Source organism: Antennarius striatus, chromosome 1 (assembly GCF_040054535.1).
Source record: "Antennarius striatus isolate MH-2024 chromosome 1, ASM4005453v1, whole genome shotgun sequence".
In the NCBI taxonomy this organism is placed as follows: Eukaryota; Metazoa; Chordata; class Actinopteri; order Lophiiformes; family Antennariidae; genus Antennarius; species Antennarius striatus.
Genome location: NC_090776.1, coordinates 12,753,754 through 12,772,954, shown reverse-complemented (window position 1 = coordinate 12,772,954; position 19,201 = coordinate 12,753,754). Strand labels below are relative to the sequence as shown.

Genomic DNA, 19,201 nt, shown 5'->3' with positions numbered 1-19,201 from the left:
TATTTTACCACAAAGTCAGCATGGTATTCTTTTATTTATTCATTCACTTACATAGCAAAGAACTTAAGTTATACATGTATATAGGGAGAATTTATACGTACCATTGCAGGCAGCATCACAGTACACTCACATTTTTTAAAAGTGTTAAGATGCAAACATCACAACAATCTGAGGACTGTCCCATGCATTCACAGAAACATGACTTAACAACGAAACGCCTCCCGACTCGGCCGCTCGTCACTCGTCTGTGACCGAAGGGACGCAAAGTCATCTCTACTGTCAACTCGACCACGCATTGCCTGGAAACACTTTTTAAAAAAACACACCCAAAACGATCATTTCTAATACTCGCCCCCCCTTTCATCACGTCTGCTGTGGGTAGTCCTAGCGCTGTTGAGGGTAGTGCTGTCCATCTGACTCCGCCCCCAACTCCTCTGACGGTGGGGTGATGAGAAGAAGACACGGGTAACGTTTGGGTATCTGATCCTGGTAGTCCATGTGACCCCACTGTCTCTTCCCCACTGACGAGCCTCCGAAGTAAGGGTGGGGCGTTTGATGCTGCGGCCTAGTGGACTGGTAGCGGAACCTTCCCCGGGTGGTGTTCTGGTATCTGGGCGGACGGTAGCCGCGGCCCCTGCCTCTGGAGTGGCCGCCCCGGTGTCCACCCCTGTCTGTGGTGCTGATGCCCGGCATATTGGTCCTCTTGGGCATCACCTGCAAACCAAAACACAGTTTCTACTTGACTGCAGTGATGGAGAAACAAATGTCTTGATGCAAAGGATTATAATTTATTCTAAAGCCAGTTTAAAATCACAGAAATTTAAAATTTAAGTAATTTTGTTTTACTCCCAACAACAGTAGTATGGTCCATCATTAGGATCAAATGCTATTTCTCCAATTCACCTGGAGAGATAGGGATCAAGTCCCCTTCCCCTGACCAAAATCTAGTTCCCTGATAGTCATACCTTATCAGGGAACTTTCCAGACTGAATCTCTACATTCAAGGTTAACGGAATGTAATTGTTCTCACCTTAAGGACTCTTCCTCTGAACAAGGTCTCATGCAAACCGATAGCGCTATGCACAGAGTCTCGATCAGAAAACTCAATATAAGCAAATCTGTGAAAGAGGAAGGGGGAAAAAAAAAGACGTTTGGAGGCTGACAAGCTTCTGACAGACATCTAGAGTCATTTTGATGTGAAGGTATTGGACTGTAGGAGAAGTCTGGCCTACCCCTTAGGATGGCCTGAGAACCTGTCGCACAGGATGGTGACTCTGTTGACGGGGCCGCACCCGTTGAAATGGATCTCCAGCTCATCTGCGGTCGCTCCGTAGTCCACCTGGGGGTTTGTTCAGCGAGTCAGATCAGACGAACAAAAGACAGGCAACGAAGAGACGAGACGAGGCTTACGTTTCCGACGTAGACCGATCTGTTGTCTGCGTCTATCCTCTCCTCGGGCGTCATGTTGTAGAAAGGAACTGTGGTGGAAACACACACACACACACACTTTTATAGAATCTTTTACAGTATATTTCTCAGAGTCTGGGTCCCTTCTGATTGTTTTTGTTCTCAGGATGGACCAGAAGGGAGGAAGGGGAGGGTAAAACGATGTGGAGATGCACAGAGGCAGAAAATCGCCACAGGCAGCAGAGGGGACCCTTCTGGCGCTCTGAGGCCTCGCCGATTCGTCTCATTGGGCAGTGATGAGGCACAAGCGAAGCGTCCCAGGTGTCAGCCAGATGGTGCAGGATGTGGCTAACTCACCTGACTGGAGGCTGCAGCGCTACACACCTGGTCGCTGACACTCTGAAGACACTTCCCAAATGTGTTATCAGCAATTCACTGTACAACAATGTGACACGACTGTTACAAAACCACGAGTGCGAGTTCGACCCGTGGGCTCTCTCACCAGGGCGAGGGCTGTTGGTCAGGAGGTGCATGTCTCCTGAGTCACAGCGCTCCTCCTCCAGTCGCTCCGACTCGTCTTCCATCTCCAGCTCCTGAACCCTGGCCTTGATGGCCGTCAGCTCCTGGGAACACGAACGCAGACAGGTGAACAAAGTTAAAACAAGCTAACGGTTAAAGGAGATTTTATAACTTCTAAATACTGAAATACTGACTAATAAATACTGACATATTTCAAGATGGTGCTGCATTGATCCAGTTTTGGTGAGTCTTATGTTAACTGCAGTTGCCCTTTTATCACTTATCTGTGCATTTTGACACCATTACAGTACTGTGATTTCAAAATAAAATGTTTCAAAATAAAACCAGTGTTTTTTCTTCTGTTAAATCCTTGTGAAATCAGATTTAATGAATACACAAATGCATTTAACCAAATTTGCAGCTCAAACTTTAAAAACCGCATTTTATTTGTCCCACACTGAAGTCACAGTTCCACCCTGAGGTTTTTCCGGACATGGGGGGGGGGGTTATTCTAGTCTGCATCGCGTTCTGAGACGTGATGTTCTTCTTTAGTACTTGTGCTGCTGAGGTGATGCTTACTGATGCAGGCCTAGCTTTACCACATAGCTTAGCTTAGGTTTGCGCTCGCTTGACCAGCGTGACAGCCATCCTCCGTTCGCCACAGCTGAGGCGCGCAAAAAAGGAGCCAGCGCGGCCGCGTCCCACCGATCCACCGAAACCACTGGAATACCCACCGGGTCCTCCACGAAATGCTCCCCGATGGGCTCGTCCTCCAGGTAGCCGTACTCCAGATGATTCTCCATCATGCTCGCTGGCACTGCACAAACAGAGCATCTGCAAAATCTCACCGCAGCTTTGGCCAAAAGCGGCCAAACGCAAAAAAAAGAAGAAGAAGAAGAAGAAGATCTCTTCCGTTTCAGGAAAACGGATCGATCGTCCGCCCACGCGACACCTGACGGCGTTGTGATGAAGGCTAACAGGGATCACCTGTGATCGACGCTCGGCCCACGCTGGATTGATTGACAGCGGCGAGCACGTGAGACGGACGCGGGAGGAGACGCACCACGTTCCAGTGGCGCATTAACGAGGGGCCCCTCTTCCTCACGTCACCCCCCCCATCACGGTTCACGCCCTAAAAAAATACAAAAAAAAAATCAAAAATAAAGAGAAATTGTAATGAGTCGTTTCATTATAAATCTAACTTGTGTTGATCAATCTGGTAGTGTTTGATAAGAATTTCTTGATAAAAAAAAGGAAATAATATACAGTAGTGTGTTTGTTTGTTGTCCTCATGATAACACAAAAATGTCAGGTGAATCTTTCCAGGAACAAGGAACAGGTGGCATTGCTTACTTTTGGAAGCTGAAACTGAAGCAGCGGCATGGAATTCACTTCTTTTTAACATCATGTTGCACATTTCTGATATTTACAGTGGTATGAAATCAGATCAAATTGGAAAACGAATAAATGATATTACAATGTCCATTTATTTCCTCTTCTGCTTTACTTTTATGAAGTTACATCATGTATATATGAAGTGAATTATCACTTAATGTTTCTCCAAATGTAATTATTCTATCCTTATTCTATTTGGTACACACATTCGCACAGAATTCTTTTTTTCAATGGAAACGTCTGGACCTATAGCAGATTTTATAATTCTATGGAGATTTAAATCTAAAGAATTTGTGTGTTCCATTCAAACTACAATTGGGATCCAAGAGCATAGACAAAGACAAGGTTACTATGAAGTTTTTTTTTCCACAAATGGAGAAGGAACTGAGGGAAGTGACTCTGGCTCTTGTTGGAGGCAAAAGGATGGAGTCAGGAGGAGACCTGAAGGAGGACAGAGGGTAAAGGAGGAGCTGTGACGCTGTGTGTTCAATGGATGCAACATGGATAAAGTACAACTCTAACCCCCGTTGAGCAACTTTCAAAACACAAATATGACATCATAAATATGAAGTATTCAAATATGTTTTTAGTAATACTATATCAAAATGTCAGAACATGTTTCAAATAAAATAATTGTGTTTTTGGACTATAATATTCATCTGCTGTGTTTCTGCAGAGAAGAGCAAATGCAAATCAATTGAAGTTCACATAATCGCTTGAAGCCAATGGGTAATTTTCCCATTCTGGGGGTATCATCTCAGAATGCAGTGGCATGTAAAGATGAGACACAACAAGAGCGATGAATGTTTCATTTCATGTTTTAATTACACAGTTACATTGTTCAACACAGACAATAACCTGAATTAGAATGTTTTACAGCTTCACACATCCAACAGAGCGAACAGTTAAAGAGCGGTATTAGCAACAGGGAGGAAAGCATGCAAGAAATAAATACAAATCAGAATTTAATTCTTCTGGCACAGTTAACTTTGTCTAAAAACGGCAACGGGAGGGAACTTCTGAAGAGGGAAAATAAAACAGGAGAGAAAGATCTTCAAAGCGCCAACCTTTCCTACAGAAACATGATTTTTCTGTAATAATGTATTGCACAATACAGTATAGAATGCTTCCCTACACATATATAAAAAAAAAAACGCAACCTTTTATCAGTTCATGTAAAGGCTAAAAACAGGACCATCCTGAGCCACGGCTTATGGCTTTCAGGAAACAAAGTGTCAGCTTTCTACTGTAGCTTTTCATTAGTGCCTGTTTCACAGGAGGGATGTGTCGCTGTCACATCAGAGGAGCCTTGAAACTTCATTGACAGAGTTAGTGGTCGGGGTTGTGGAGACAAATGCCAACTTTCTATTATTTGTCTCTTCTAAACATGCGTTTTTCCCCATATCATGTACATAGTAGAACAAAATCGAAAAAGTGGCTCACAAAAAGTGTTCAGAGACCCTTCTTCAGATGGTATTCACAACAGCACAGCCCTTATGTGTTTGCAATCTATAGAACGTTTTCAAAAGTGAGAAGAGCGCCACACCTTGACGCGGATGTCGTGCGTTACGCACGAAGATCACATCCGCGCCGGTCTTCGTGTTGCAGGATGTTTCGTATCCTGTCCAGTGAACTCAAAAAAGGGAAAGAGGCTCTCAGAGAAGAGGAAAGTTCGTTCCTTTCATCTGAAAGCCAGATTGGGCGTTCTGCAGAGTCGAACCTCGTGGAGGTTCTCTGATGCCGGAACGCCAAAAAGAAAAAGATGAGAGAAAAAAAGAAACCGAAATGAAATGCAAAGAAGAAAGTTGTTAATTTTGGTTGGAGTTTTTTTTTTTTTTGGTCATTTATGACACGTCTGTTTAGGGGTCGGCTTTGTTGAGTTAATCCGAGGCCTTACCCGCAGACAGAGCTGCGTGACAAACGCGTAAAGACCTGAATGGAACTGCCTTAGTGGTGATGGTTCTGACGCAAACGCACGATTTTACTACACGAAGATGTTGCTACATGTCGTGAATCTATTTATCACTAGACTCTGTTTGATGGTTCATTAAAGCTCTGAGGAATTCAAGTAGTTTGTACAAAGAAGACACGTTTTTTTTCTTGGTTTTTTTTTGTTTGTTTGTACAAAAACGCACGCACAAGGGCGCGAACAAAACACCCACCGCACGCAGAACCTCTGCAAGGCTTTTTAACTGTCTGAATACACAATCAGGAGAAGCTTCCGTTATTTCATTTTTATCCAGAAGCACGACTCAATACGTAGACAACAAACACTCTGATTGGTGTAAAAAAGAATTGTGTACGTTTCGAACTCAGACTTCAGGGCGCATGCGGGGCGCCCTCTGGCCCTGATTGTGTGCACTTCAGACACTTTGGTTAACGTTTGTGGTGGAGCTCTAACCTCCATTATTTCTAGTCTGTCAATACACACTGTGTCAAAGCCTACTATAGCAATGCAGGAGAACTTTGGTCTGTGCTTTTATTGGTTTTGGACATTAAATGGTATGTCGTGGTTGATTCTGTGTTCAATTAGGTAACATGCAGGGTTGTACTAACTAAATTCCAGCAGTATTGATTTTGTTAATGGGATGTGAGAGGTGAGGTCTGGTGAAAAAGAAATATTCTTCCACTTCGTGGGTAGCGGCAGCTCCATTCAGGTCTGTATTTCGAATGATTTCCGGCACGCGTGTCCCGTGTCTGCTTTCGGCCCAGCTTTTCAAAAATCCAGGTCAACCTCTCCTGGTGGTTAGCTGTATGGTCACAGGAGGTAGCTAGTGTGTGTGTGTGTGTGTGGGGGGGGGGGGGTGTCATGACGGGGTGGAAGAGTGAAAAGACACAAAAAGGTCAAAGTCAGCACCTTTACCGTGGTGATCATAACACACGTACAAAGATGCGATGCAGATGGGGTCCCTTGTAGCTCATCTCCTTTGAATTAACCTCTCAGATAGTTCTGGAAAAATTTAATGTGTCGGGACCGAAAAGGAGAAAAAAATTTGAAGCTTAAAAGTGACTTTTGCTTCAAGTTTGGTCCAAGTGTGTCTGAGGCCTACTGTGTGGATTCAGTATCTGATTTGTGGGAGCATTGTTCCTGTCTGTTCCCCTGGTTGGACACTTTTGAACATGTTTTCAACCACAGTAAATATGACGGGACTGACTTGAATTAAAAAGAATTGTATCAGAGCTTCAGTTTTTCCTCATATTACATCTAAGAATGGAAAAAAAAACTGGGATAAAAGGAAATATTCGAGAGCCTGTAGGTTTAGAGGTTCATTGTAGCTTGCATGTGATTAAAACCCCCCCCCCCATACACTCACACATAGATTGACGAGACAGAGGGCCAACACAGCGGAGCTTAAGCGAAAAGGATGGTGAGAAAGAGAACGTCTAACGTGATGAGAGTTTCCTAAATTTGGTATGAAGGACCTCGATTCTGGTCTCGTCCTGCAGGGTGAAAGCTGACCAGGGGTGAATGAAGAACGGAAGGACGTTTAGGGCTCGGTCTCTCCACTCCCCATTTATCCCCCACCCCCCACCCCCATTCACATTAAGGAGATTAAACAAGTTAGACAAGTTGACGCATTGAGATAATATTCTAGAAGTTTGTGTTCATCTTCCCTGAATCTGTTTTCATTCTTTTTCCATTAGGGGCCCAGTTTCGGCAGGAGGGGCCACTTTGTTTCCTTTACCTGGGTGGGGGTGGATTGGTCACATGACCGTTTAATTACTTTTTTTTTTGGATGACAAAACTGAATTGCATGAGAGAAATAAATGAACTGTGAGGGGGAAAAAAATCATATCCTGGACATTAAATTTTAAAGGTTTCTGTTATTTGGCAAACACATTTTTGGACCTCTTTAAATACTATGTACATTCACATTAAGTTACTGATGTTACTTTAAATATATTTATATGTATCTATTATATGACACCCTATGGGCAGTTGCTGAGGTTCCATTCAGTAGCTGAATTCTCTTCATATTGCACCTCCGTCCTCTCACTGTTTTACAATGCGAGCAATACAAAATATTCTACAAGAGGGGTTTCATCTCCTTAATATAGATACAACAAAAATCAAACCATAATAAAATGCGGGGGCCTCCTTTCAAAAACTTTGCCGCTCAGTCCCAACACAATAAAGGAACACAAAAAAAAAAAAAGGTAAATAAACCAACAAAACTGAGTCCATCTTGGTGGATATAAACACGGGCAGCACATGTGGACATCAGCGACAAGAGACACGTTTGGAATCTGAAATGAGGAACAATATCTACAAGGTTTTGAACCCATCCCACTTTGAGGCTCTGTCCAAAGCAGACTGCGTCTCGGGGGTGGGGGGCAGACTTGGGTCAAGTAGTCGGGGAGTAGTAGGGAGGTGTGGTGTAGGGGGCGAGGGGAGGTAGAAAGAGGAGAACCACACTTTACCGGGCTCTTTCGTCTGTCTGTCATCCTTTGGAAAAGGTGGGAGCAAAAATGAAGGTAACAGAGATTCCTTGCTCCTCTTTTTGGAGTTGTTGTTTGTTGTTTTTTTGAAAAAAGAGGACTTTCAAACAATTTTCCTTTCCTCTAAAGTCTGCAGCCCATTCTCAGATAATGTCTTCAAGCTTGTTTTGAGGTGGGGTTTTTTGGCAGCTCCACTACCGTCATCTCCTTTGAGGCAGTGTAGCTTTTCCTTTACTCCTTTTTTTTTAATTTTTTTTTTGTCTGTCTGTCCTCTTTGTTACCATTCACGGTAAAATAAAATAAAGTAAAATAAAAATCACACTGCGGCAGGGTTTCCGTCCATTACGTTTGAAGTCTTTCCCACAGGTAATTTCACAGCTTTGTCCATATTCACTAGTCTGGGCCATCACTGAGGAATCGTAGTGTCATCCAGACCGCAGACATCTGCTGCAAATCTGAGCAAGTCAGTGTTTTTTTTAAATTTTTGTTGTTTTCCTCTGGGTCCCGCTCTACAGCCTCTCTGCAGCCCGGTCCTCTCAGGGCTGGCTTATCTGCTGAGGAGGTGATGTTGCTTTGCGTTTGGTTATAAGATGAGTGCTTTCTCCTTATCGCTTTATCACTTTGGCAGTGTAATACAAAGGTTTGGATCATGTCATTTCTTTTTTTTTTTTTCATCTTTGAATTCATTTGGGTTCAGAGAGGTGAGTCCGGTGTAGATTTTCTTGGCTCGCTAGCAAGGTAGTTAGCAGTTTAAAATTAATTTATTCTCATATTGTTATCAGCTTCATCAGCATCGCTATTTAATCTTTATTTAGGATATTTGGACTTCTCTTTATTCTCCTTTAAAGCCAGTTCATAAATACTAAACTGTGTTTATGAGGAATTAATCCCACCTTCTTCCCTCATTCGTTCCAAAATAATTAAAAAAAAAGTTTGTTCCTTTCTTGTCCTTATCAGGACACCGTAGAATAACTGTCGCGTCCGCGCACGGTTGGGACCACGTGTCAGGGCTGGGTACTGTTCTCTCATTGGTAGATTAAAATTAAAGGGAAATCTAATCCAAGTGCTAACACCGCCCCCCACCCCCCATTGATATTGCCTTACCACAGCCCTTGTGTTTTACCCTTATGTGGACAGTAATTAATGTTGGTTCATCACTGAGAGCACATTTTCCTCACACATTCAAGTCAAAGCTTTCGTTTTTAGCAAACTCTGATATGTTTCTGTAACTGAACACACATAGGAGACATGTTCATGCGTTCCACCGCACCGGATCCTGGAATCTTTGTATTTGTGGCTGTGACTGTTTTATTTGCATGGGGAGAGGGGGGGGGGGTCTAGGTGACAATTGGAGATACGTGTATAATCAGATAACAGGATTTCCAGAAAGCTTAGAACAAGAATTTCTTTCGTGGAGGAGAAAAGGGGAGCAGTGTGTGGTGAAGATTCCTCAGTTTGTTTTTTTGTGTGGAGTGTGGGCGTCGTCGCGTTGGTGTTAAAAGGATGGGACCTCAGCGAGAAGTGGCGTCCAACAGGGCGGGGGTGGCCGGAGTGGTGGAGCGAGAGGCACTGCTGGAACTGCTCTCCTTCGGGCTGGCAGAGATGCTGCCGCTGCCAGCCCCTCCCGTGATGCTGTTCTGGCCCGCCAGGGACAGGGGTCCGCCCGGCGGGGTGCTTTCAGGGTGGATGGGGGGTGCGCTGGAGGACGCCGAAGAGCTGGAGGAGGAAGAGGAGGAGGAGGAGGGGGTGCCCAGGGGGACGCTGCTGCCCCCGGGCAGCCCCTGCAGGCCCTGACCGCAGACGTGGTGGTGCTTCTCCCAGTCTTTATGTTGGCAGAAGGAGCCGCAGTAGCGAGCCGTGTTGCAGCCGCTGCACGTCTCACTGGCTTTCCTCCCACAGTTCCAGCAGCTCTGGGGAGACAGTGGGGGTAGAGTGGGTTGACAGAAATAAGTCTCTTTGTGTTACCACAATCAAGATGTCCAAACCTAACAGAAGTCATGTTTATAGCCTAGTCTACTAGGCTACTACCTCTACTACTACCTCTCATCATCTCATTCCCACCGTCCACCACCGCTAGTTTGTGTTCCCAGCAGGTGGTGGTCAACTGCTCTGTCACGAACCCCCACCTGGCACCCGACTCCAACCATCTGGGTCTTTCTGTTTTTATGAGGGCAGACAACCGGATTGCCTCTGCGATAATTATGACAACCGCTTGCGTATCCCAGGAGGGTGTGGATGGAGCCAAAGAAGAGTGAGGAAGGAGAACGAGTGAAAGGAGGAAGAGGGTGAGGAAGTGTGGCTGGGGGGTCTGTGATGCTCACTTCACTGGAGTCCTCCTGCTGGTTGATGACCGTCAGTGCATCCTCGGAGGCTTGCCTCTTGGCCTCGGCCAGCGCTCTCTCCATCTTGGAGCGTTCGGCTGAAATCATCTCGTGAGCTTTCCTCTCCGCGTCCGACACGGCCTTCTGCAGCTCCGACATGGCCTGTCGCTTCACCTCGTTCACCGCCTCCTCTGAGAGCGACATAGAAACACACGCACAGAAAGGACAGACAGACAGAGAGAGAGAGAGAGAGAGAGTTAGAGTGGGTGATTATCATCCCACCCTGCCATTCTCCATCCTCTATTGAGCCTCTTTAATTTGCCATGTGAGTATGGAAGACTTTTTTCCAGATGGCATTTTAAAATAGAAACTTCCTGCGGTCTTTTCCTTCTCATGTGCGGCAACAGGAGGAGGCACCGTAAGATCACATGGACGGATCTTTGGGAAACGGAAGGAAGCCAAATCAGCTCCATCACCTGAGCTACCTATGATGTTCTTCCCACGCTCAAGAACCTAAACATCCTCACTGACTGCAAAACCAACTTGTCTCAAGGCCGCTACAACTACCTGCGCAGGTGTGTCACCTCACTCATGTCACAGGTGATCTGTGGGTTACTAGTGATCCACTAGTGACAGCTCTGACATCACTGACAGCACAGAACTAAAGTGGAGAATATAACCCAAGGAAAGAACAGAGACCTGATCTGGATCTGAAGGACTAAATGGACCTTCAACACAAAAAGGTTCTGAATGTTTTTTTATGAATGATCGGACCTGAAAAAACTTCAGTCAATCGTTTGTTTGTTTTCAGTTTGTTTTCAGAGACTGAAGACGTTATTTTGTGTGTGTGTTTGTGTGTGTGTGTATGTGTGTGTATGTGTGTGTTAACCCTTTGCTCATACACCAAAAAGTTCGTATACTTCAAATTCCATCTTGATGTTTTTTCCCTCACCTCACCTATTCCTTAGTGTTTTTCTTCCTCCATCCATTCTCTCATGCAAACACTATCTGCATTATCTGCAGCTTCTCCATTATCTGGCCTAATGCATGCACCACTAAGATTAGTTTGCAAATTCAATTAATTCATATCAAGGAGGCTGCATAGCAGATGCTCGGGCAATTAGCACTTAATGGAAAACACGGGGGCAGCAAATATTAATGTTTTAATTCCACAGAGGTTCTGCAAGTCCCTGAAATGTGTTGTTTCTGTCTGATTTTCACACTTCGGGTCTTATTTTTTCAAAAGCGCCTCAGTGTGGTAACCCAAACCCGACCGGAAAACATTCTTCTAGGTTTAATTAAAAGCACAAGCCGCTGCAGCAGCATCAGGAGGGGGATCTGGCTGCTGAGACAGAGGAAAGGTGACACACGCTGTCTAAGACACACTCACACACTCACACACACACACACACACACACACACACATGCGCGCGCGCGCACACACACAAACAAGCACACACTTGATGTGAGATGTGTGAGATGTCGTGAGGGGTGTTACTCACCCTGCCTGTTCTGGAGGTGCTTTAGTGCTGGGGAGAGCGGGATACTTGTGGTACCTGTATGAAAAACAACTGCAATTAAAAGAGCTTTTTTTTTTTTTTTTTCAGCCGGTGAAAATGCAGCGTAGTATTTTTGCCGACAGCAGCAGCATCTTTCCTCTGAGGGGTATTGGAGTATGACGGCAACATAATAGTGCTGGGACTTTGGGCAGGGGATGGCGAGGTGGTGGTGGTGGTGGTGGTGGTGGTGGTGGGGTGGACAAGGGCTGAGCCAGATGAATCTTGGGAGGAGCTCCGTCTGACATGAATTAAAAAATGCATTTGCTTCCGACTTTGAACCAGACAAAGCTTCTTTGTATCCGTGTTTCTGAATGTCTGAATTTGTCACTTTTGCAATCAATTAGAGGACAAACGTGACGTAAAAACAACGTAAGTTCGAGTGTTTTTAGCGCAGAGGAGGGGGGCTAATCTCCCACCTGCGCTGCGCTGCTGAGGCTATGCAGGTGACTGCGTTTTCACTGCTGGTTTAACTGCAGTGGCCTTTCATAGTGGTGACAGATGGCACACATTTAGCCCAGATGACACGGACGACCTCCGACCCATCGCCCTGATGGACCTACGGCTACGTGGCCTCTGATCTGCCTTTTCTAACCTTGGGTATGGGGTGGTGGGGGAGGAAGGGGCGTGAGGCTGATGATGGTGATTGCGTGCGTTTTTGTCGGTCTGGGTGGGGTCACTCCCAAAGACAATAGAGAGGAGGGAGACTCTTGGCTCTTACCAGCTTTCCTCCAGATCTCTTCCGGCAGGTATCCTGAGGGAGGCCGGTGTAGGAAGTCCCTGTGGATCTCTGAAACACACAAGCAGGCGTACGCTGAGTGTACGGTTACACACACAAACACACACACACACACACACACAGTGAGTCTTCACATAGTTTATAATTTGATATGTATCGAGAACTATAAAAACTATGTGCATGGCAACATCAGCAAATAAGCTATGATTAACTTTTTCAACCATTTCTGGGACAGCAGTTAGAACAGAACACACATCTGAAATATAAATGAACACGCTGGCAGCTTCAGGGTGGAATCAGCTGATCACGTTTCATAGTCTGAGCTAAATCTGCAGGAAAAAAATAGGCCAATGCAACTTTGTGTGTCTGTATTGACATGTGATATTCCGATAAGCCCTACCTCACTGTGAGTGTTTGCCAAAAAATAACCCTGCGTGTGTTCGTCTACCTGTCTGTCTGCCCGTCTGCCTTTCGGCAGCCGAGGAGGTTCCTATGGGCAGTGACTCGCTGCTGCTAGCTGTGTTGGAGGAGGAGTTGTGGTGAGTAGTAGGAGGAGGAAGAGGAGGAGGAGGAGGAGGAAGGCAGTGCTGGCCGTTGCTCCCACCTTTTTTCATCTCCTCCACGTCGCTGTAGCGCCGAATCCAGTGATTCATCTCCTCGCGGTCAGCCTCCTGGCAGCGGCGCAGCACCGTCAAGGAGCGGCGCGTCTTCTCCACCATGTCCATGATGCAGTTCAAGAGCTGCAGAGATGGGATGGAGGTGTTAAAATGGGGGGGGGGGGGCAGGCATGATTTTAGGGTTCATCACACAAAGTGTGGGAAATTAAGACCAAAATAAATAACCTGTTTTAAGGCGGGACTACTGTTTTAATGACATATTTATGTGTGGTTCATGGGGGAACATGAAGAATACCCCTTGTTTTAACCCCTTGATCCCTCTTAGTGACCCCCCCCCCCCCTTGCTGTCCTCCAACCCCACCACAACCCCACAACCCACAGAAACCAAGCCCATTGAAAAGGTAACACATCATGTTCGACTCACCAAGCTGTAAATCTACACACCGCTTTAATGCAGTGCAAAGCACACACCACCTACAGTATGTGTGTGTGTGTGTGTGTGTGTGTGTGTGTGTGTGTGTGTGTGTGTCTATTTGTTCATTTGTTGTGCGCTCATCAGAGAATTTCAATGTCTAAGAGCATTACAACACTGATAATGTAACAGCTGGGCTGCTGATGAGAACGTTGAGCCAATTCCTTCCACCCTTCTGCTCTGTTTTCTCTGCCAGCTCAACAGATTTCCTCTCCTTTCCCTCCTTTTCCCCTCGCCGCCGTAAACAGTGTCGTTTTTTGTTTTTTTTCCTCCACAGTGCCCAGTACTTCCAGATCAAGCCTGATACAACTAAATGGGTTTAGCATGTTTGGCATTCAATCCATATCATTATTCCCATTCATCTTTCCCTCCCCCCACCCCGTCTCCCTCCCCCCTCTGTGTTAGCTATATTTATTTCAGTGAAGTGTTTCTAATTTGGCTTTGGTCCAGGCCTGGTTGGTTCTCTCCATGACTGCAGCTCTTGTCTCAGCTGCTCTCCCCAGCTGGAGCTGCTCTCTGCTGGGTCCTGAGCTCCATCTGGAGCCCTTCTACTGTGTGTGTGTGTGTGTGTGTGTGTGTGTGTGTGTGTGTGTGTGTGTGTGTGTGTGTGTTTTCATACGTGAGTTCATCTTTGTAGACTTAAAATGCCAGGAAGTCAGTTACTGTAGGTGTCTGTTGTGAATTTGTCACGTCATACGTTTGGCTGTAAACCTCTCCACTGCGGGTAAAAACACGTCCGCCGCACTGCTACCTACGTTATCAAGGTGCTTCCACTCCTCTGCCCACTCCCGATCCGTGAGGCGGTGGTCAATCACCTCTTCTTGGCGGGCTCCGTGCACTGCTGGGAGCAAACACATGGGTGTTCTCAGTTTGCCGGGTCCTTCGCTAACGGGAAAAGTCAGCCCTGCCCGTGAGCGACTTGATCACACATGTAGACAGCAAACAATCAATCCAGCAAGTGAAGTTGCTTTTCTGTTTCTACACCAAATTTATTGTTATATGAAGTCTATCTTTCTCTTTGTCTATGCATTTTAATGGAAAAAAACAAAACTAACTCATGACTCGTGCTCCTGTGCCCATGCTACAGCCTCCGGTCTAAACAGTGAGACAGTTTGGCTAAGAATTCGTCTCCGTCCTTTTGGGAAAGCAAAAGGGTGGCATATATGGACGCCACAGTTGGAGCACAAGGGCATGTATGGCTGTGGTCTTTATATAGATGCACTGCCATGAGGATTATCGCACAGGACGGACAACTGGCCTTTGTTCTCTACATGCACCCCACTTTCAGACGCACGTGCTCACAGTCCTGACCTCCAAGGCCTGCAGACCCAACATTTATTTGACCCTGAGAACGTGTCGCAGCTGTTGTACCTGTCTGCCGGTGCCTGTCTCGGGCGTCGCGGTGTTCGCTGTGTCTGTAAGCGTCTCTGTACTGATGTGCCAGGGCCATGTCTTCTAAGCGATAGTGCTGGGGTCCCATTTGGGGGTTAGGCGGGTGAGACAGGCCGTTAGGAGGGTGTGTGGGGAGGCCATTGGGAGGCGGGTGAGCAGGAAGACCCGTGCTGGGACTGAAGCGTTGGCTGGGGCTGATGGTGCAGGGCCGTTTGGCCAGGTGCTCTGGGTGCAAGCCATCTCGTTCTGAGCTGTCTTTGGTCCTGGGGAGGAAAACGAAGTTGAAGGGGAATTAAGAAGGTAATCCAAAGACAGGAAGTAGATGATACAGTCCTTTGATGGGTAGAAACACGAGCTAGTCAGGCACAGAATGAGGCATGCAGCATTTCTCCACCAGTATGGGATCAATGGTCAGAGTTTATCACCTCACCACGACCACAAGGTGACAGCTATGCACTTATTTCAGTTTGGGAAACCATGTCCATCAAATTTAGGAAGGAAAGCAAGCTATCAGGCTAACAAAGGCTAACGGCCCTTGACTTGGATTCTAGATGCAAACGGATCCTTGTGACTTTTGGTGATGGATAATTTCTCATATAAGAAAAAATACCGGTAGTTTGCCATGTACTTTTATTAGAACATATCGTCAAATATCACACCAGTAACACTTCACTACTCCGGCCTGGTGCATGCAAACAAGCGCACTCACACGTATCCCTGCTGAGAGCTGCTTGTTGTTCAGCTACAGTATGGTCGCTGCCTTCCAAAGCTTTAGCACAGCTGCTCGCCATATGCATCAGACAAAGCCAAGTCCAGCAGCGCACCCTTCGTCTCAGGCTATTAATGTGAATATCCCTCAGTCCACTCTTAGATTGCGAGTCCTACCCTGCTCTTGGGCTTAAGGGGCAATATGGGCCGGATACGGCGTTTTTAACAGATGTTTAGCGACACTTATTTGTGCCTGCATACTTTTTGTGTGTAGATGTGTGCGAGAGGTTGTGTTTTTCCTGCCATCTGGACAGTTTATAAACGGGAGTGTTGATATTAATCTGTTTAGCTGGATGGCAATAGTGGGGCATTTGGATGGAAATCACTCTTTATCATCCCGGGGATCAAAAGCGACTAAATGCAAGGCTGCTTTATGAAGCTGATGTGCTCTTATACATGTGTGTGTGTGTGTGTGTGTGTTCATTCTTATCCTGATGTGTGTGTGTGTGTGTGTGTGTGTTGGCTACACAAGTACAAATCTCTGGCTCTATCTGACAAATCGGAGGAACAGCTGGCGCGACGTAGGCCCTGCCTCAGCCTCATCCCCCTCCTCCTCCGCCGCCGCCCTGCCCGTAAGTCACAGGTCGGGAGGCGGAGGTGTGCAGATTACAGTGGGATTGAGCATTCTGCTCCAGCTTCCAGCACCCCAAACCCCCCCCCCCCCACTCAGGATGTACTCGGTGTTACGGTCAGTACATCACCATCTGGATGCATCCGTGACATATGGGCAGCTGCCGGGAGCCTGTGGGTCAGGCAGTTGGGAGAACAAGGGGGGAGAAAGGGAGTGAAATCCGGGAAGGTGGGAAATGATTGAAGGCAAGAGGAGGGAAAAGGGGGGGGGGGCAGTTAATTCTCTCTCGTGACACCTTCATAGCACGGGAAAAATGTGGGATAATCGTAAACCACAAGCCGCTGCTGCTTTCTGGTTGTGTGACATCTACTCTCCTCGACCCCCCCCAACTTCGCTCTCGCTCCTCAGACATGGTCTTTATTTTCCTCCTCTGGATTTATCTAACCCCTCCTTCTCAGACAGCAGACAGAGCCTGACTGGCATCGAGGCTGTCCAGACTTCCGCCTCCCGCACAGAGGATTTATTCACTCCCCTCGTCGCTTGGCATTCTGAAACACCCTGAAATAATTCACGAATAACACCGACTGTGGGAGAGTCTGCACATGCGCGTGGGTGAAGTCTGACTTTTCTGTGTGTTTAAAGCGCCGCTACCTGTCAGGGGTCCTCCTCTTGCCATGCTCGTTCATCTCCAGCATGATCTCGGAGGAGTCGAGGGGCGAGCTGGCGTTGGCGTCCAGCAGAAGCTGCTCGTGTTGGGCCAGATACTGAGCCGGAGTCTGCTTGGCCAGCCTGGCGCAGTGGAGCAACTCTCTCTGCAGGAGGGGCAGGTTGGCCTTCAGGGGTAGAAATCAAGAATACAGACGGCTCTGGGTTAGGAAATACGTGTGGCAGGAAAAGATATAGATATGTGTCGGATGACGTAGAGGAGGACAAGACAGGAGTGTGGAACTCGTGATGGAGCGATAGATGGATAGGGTGAGAGTGAAATAATGTCAGGTTAGTGTGAGAAAAAAGAAAGTGATAGATGAAGAGACAGGATGAGATAAGACAGGTCCCCTGACACCTTCCTCTGCCACGCGCTTGTGTGTGTGTGTGTGTGTGTGTGTGTGTGTGTGTGTGTGTGTGTGTGTGTGTGTGTGTGTTTTACACACAGCTCTCTCAGACCTGTCTGGTTGATATAGGACAGGCATTGGTTTATTGTCCCAGATGTGGAGGATCACTGCACACCGTGAGGCCTGACACACTCCTTCTCCTCTCAATGGATATTCCCAAGCGCATCCCACAGTATCACACATAATACTTTAAGTACCATATAGAGCAAAAGTCACCGATGGTGACCTGTGGGTCAAATGTGGACAGTAAGAGGCTTCCATCTGAACGAATATGTCTATTATAGCTATTATCGTTAATGCTAATACTATTATTAGAGGTTTAGGGCCCTCAGGTGTCAGATTTGGACCTTAATGGATGTGTCTGTTTAGTATAAACCTACATGTCTGTCTGGAGACAAAAAATGTGCATGCAAATGAACACACAGTCCCAAACACTGGCCATATGGAGACCAGGAGTAATCCTCGGGTTTGCCAATTGAAGAAGCGAGGCTTGATTTAGCTCACCTACATACGTGCGCATCAATACGTGCCCGAACGCTTACCTTCAGGAAGGGAATAACAAACGGTCTCAGAGGGAAGTTTGTGGCCTCGTGAAGTTTGGAGTGAAACTCTTCGATGGTGAGCGTGGAGTTCTGCGTGAGAGAGAACAAAGAATCACGCTTTCAGAACACAATGCATCTCAATAACGGTTCTGAATGAATGAATGCACGTCGTTGGAAACATCATCAAAATAATTTCGCAAGAAATCTCACCACGAGTCCCAGCACGAGGCTGCGTACTCTTTCCCCGATCTCTGGTGATATGTCGTTGCCAAACTGCTGCAGCGTGGTCAGAAAGCGCTTCAGCTTGCAAAGCTGCCGGGCGCCGCACGCTGGTGGGAGCTGCTGGTTGGAGAGCGAAGCCGTGGAGGACATCGCCGGTCCATTGCTGAAGCCATTGGGAGTGGACGGAGCGCCGTTCAGCGACGTAGGGGAATGGCTGCTCCCATTCAGCACTGCAGATGAACAGACAGAAGGAGACGACAAACTGGGTCAGTAGTTTTGGAGGAGCCCAGAGGCGTTTGGCAGATCTACGTGGGGTGGGTGGGGTAGGATGAGGAGGTTCTCCTCTCCTGGAAGATAAAGGGTTTGTGAGTTTAACAAAAACCACAAGTCAAGCAAACCTCAGTGAAGTTTGACTCCCACACAACACATGATATCACAAGTGACTTCAGCTCTGCCATTTTCAGCTGTGAGCGTGTGTGTGAGCGTGTGTGTTTGCCGTCACTTCAGCTGTTGAACAAATGGCACCATTTGACCATTTGACCCCCCCATGTATCAGCCTATTCCACTCTGGTGCTCCTCACCCCCCACTCACTAGGACACAACTATAAGAGGAACTTGTTAAAGAGGAGCCAAAAATAGGCCCGAAGCCTGTGTTACTTTTATTCCAATAGCAGGTGTGTAGCTAAATCTGGCCGTCCACATGTCCACCAGCTGAGAGTAGATTTGCAGCTTTATGTTTCAGAATAGTCAGTCGTACACACATATATAATCACTCACATATTCTTCACAATGAAGGCATAAACAAACACAAACATACACATGCACTCTTTTGACCTTTGCCCTCTTTCTATATTTTGTTTCACAAAATGCACTCAGCTCAAAAAATGATTTTTTTTGGTCAAATACAAACTTCTTTGTTTATGTGTCCTACTTTTTTCAGAAGTATTTATTTACCAGACTATATTTGCAGGATTTTAGCATGGCACACAATAATACATCACAGTCACTAATAAATCAATTATATTTGACAAGGCTACAGACAGCTTCGCCGGTCCGTACTGCGTTCCCCTGGTTCCTCTCGGGCACGCTTGTTGCTCAGTTGGAGGCTGGAGCACAAATGGACTGACC

The 19,201-nt window shown here is 46.6% G+C and overlaps 2 protein-coding genes across 6 annotated transcripts in view; both read right to left on the bottom strand.

Annotated features, from left to right (window-relative positions):
- Nucleotides 1-34: 34 nt before the first annotated feature.
- On the bottom strand, nucleotides 35-3,051 carry pabpn1l (PABPN1 like, cytoplasmic). Its single transcript, XM_068338315.1, has 6 exons — nucleotides 2,661-3,051; nucleotides 1,910-2,030; nucleotides 1,411-1,478; nucleotides 1,233-1,339; nucleotides 1,031-1,118; nucleotides 35-714 (listed from the first exon to the last, which is right to left on the bottom strand). Exons 1-6 carry the CDS (start codon nucleotides 2,730-2,732, stop codon nucleotides 385-387), a joined length of 786 nt encoding a protein of 261 aa, XP_068194416.1. The 5' UTR covers nucleotides 2,733-3,051; the 3' UTR covers nucleotides 35-384.
- A 1,070-nt stretch (nucleotides 3,052-4,121) lies between these two features.
- Nucleotides 4,122-19,201, bottom strand: part of cbfa2t3 (CBFA2/RUNX1 partner transcriptional co-repressor 3) — a 36,100-nt gene continuing 21,020 nt past the window's right edge. For 2 of the 5 annotated variants that reach the window (XM_068336420.1, XM_068336737.1), the window contains exons 3-12: nucleotides 18,062-18,303; nucleotides 17,852-17,941; nucleotides 16,849-17,030; nucleotides 14,838-15,121; nucleotides 14,222-14,307; nucleotides 12,826-13,117; nucleotides 12,360-12,428; nucleotides 11,585-11,638; nucleotides 10,083-10,273; nucleotides 4,122-9,671 (exon numbers count right to left, since the gene is read on the bottom strand). In XM_068336420.1, the coding sequence (XP_068192521.1) occupies nucleotides 9,273-9,671; nucleotides 10,083-10,273; nucleotides 11,585-11,638; nucleotides 12,360-12,428; nucleotides 12,826-13,117; nucleotides 14,222-14,307; nucleotides 14,838-15,121; nucleotides 16,849-17,030; nucleotides 17,852-17,941; nucleotides 18,062-18,303 (1,889 nt within the window). In that variant the 3' untranslated portion in view covers nucleotides 4,122-9,272. The remainder of the gene's footprint in view (nucleotides 9,672-10,082; nucleotides 10,274-11,584; nucleotides 11,639-12,359; nucleotides 12,429-12,825; nucleotides 13,118-14,221; nucleotides 14,308-14,837; nucleotides 15,122-16,848; nucleotides 17,031-17,851; nucleotides 17,942-18,061; nucleotides 18,304-19,201) is intronic. The other 3 variants (XM_068336576.1, XM_068336654.1, XM_068336493.1) reach the window with 3 other exon arrangements.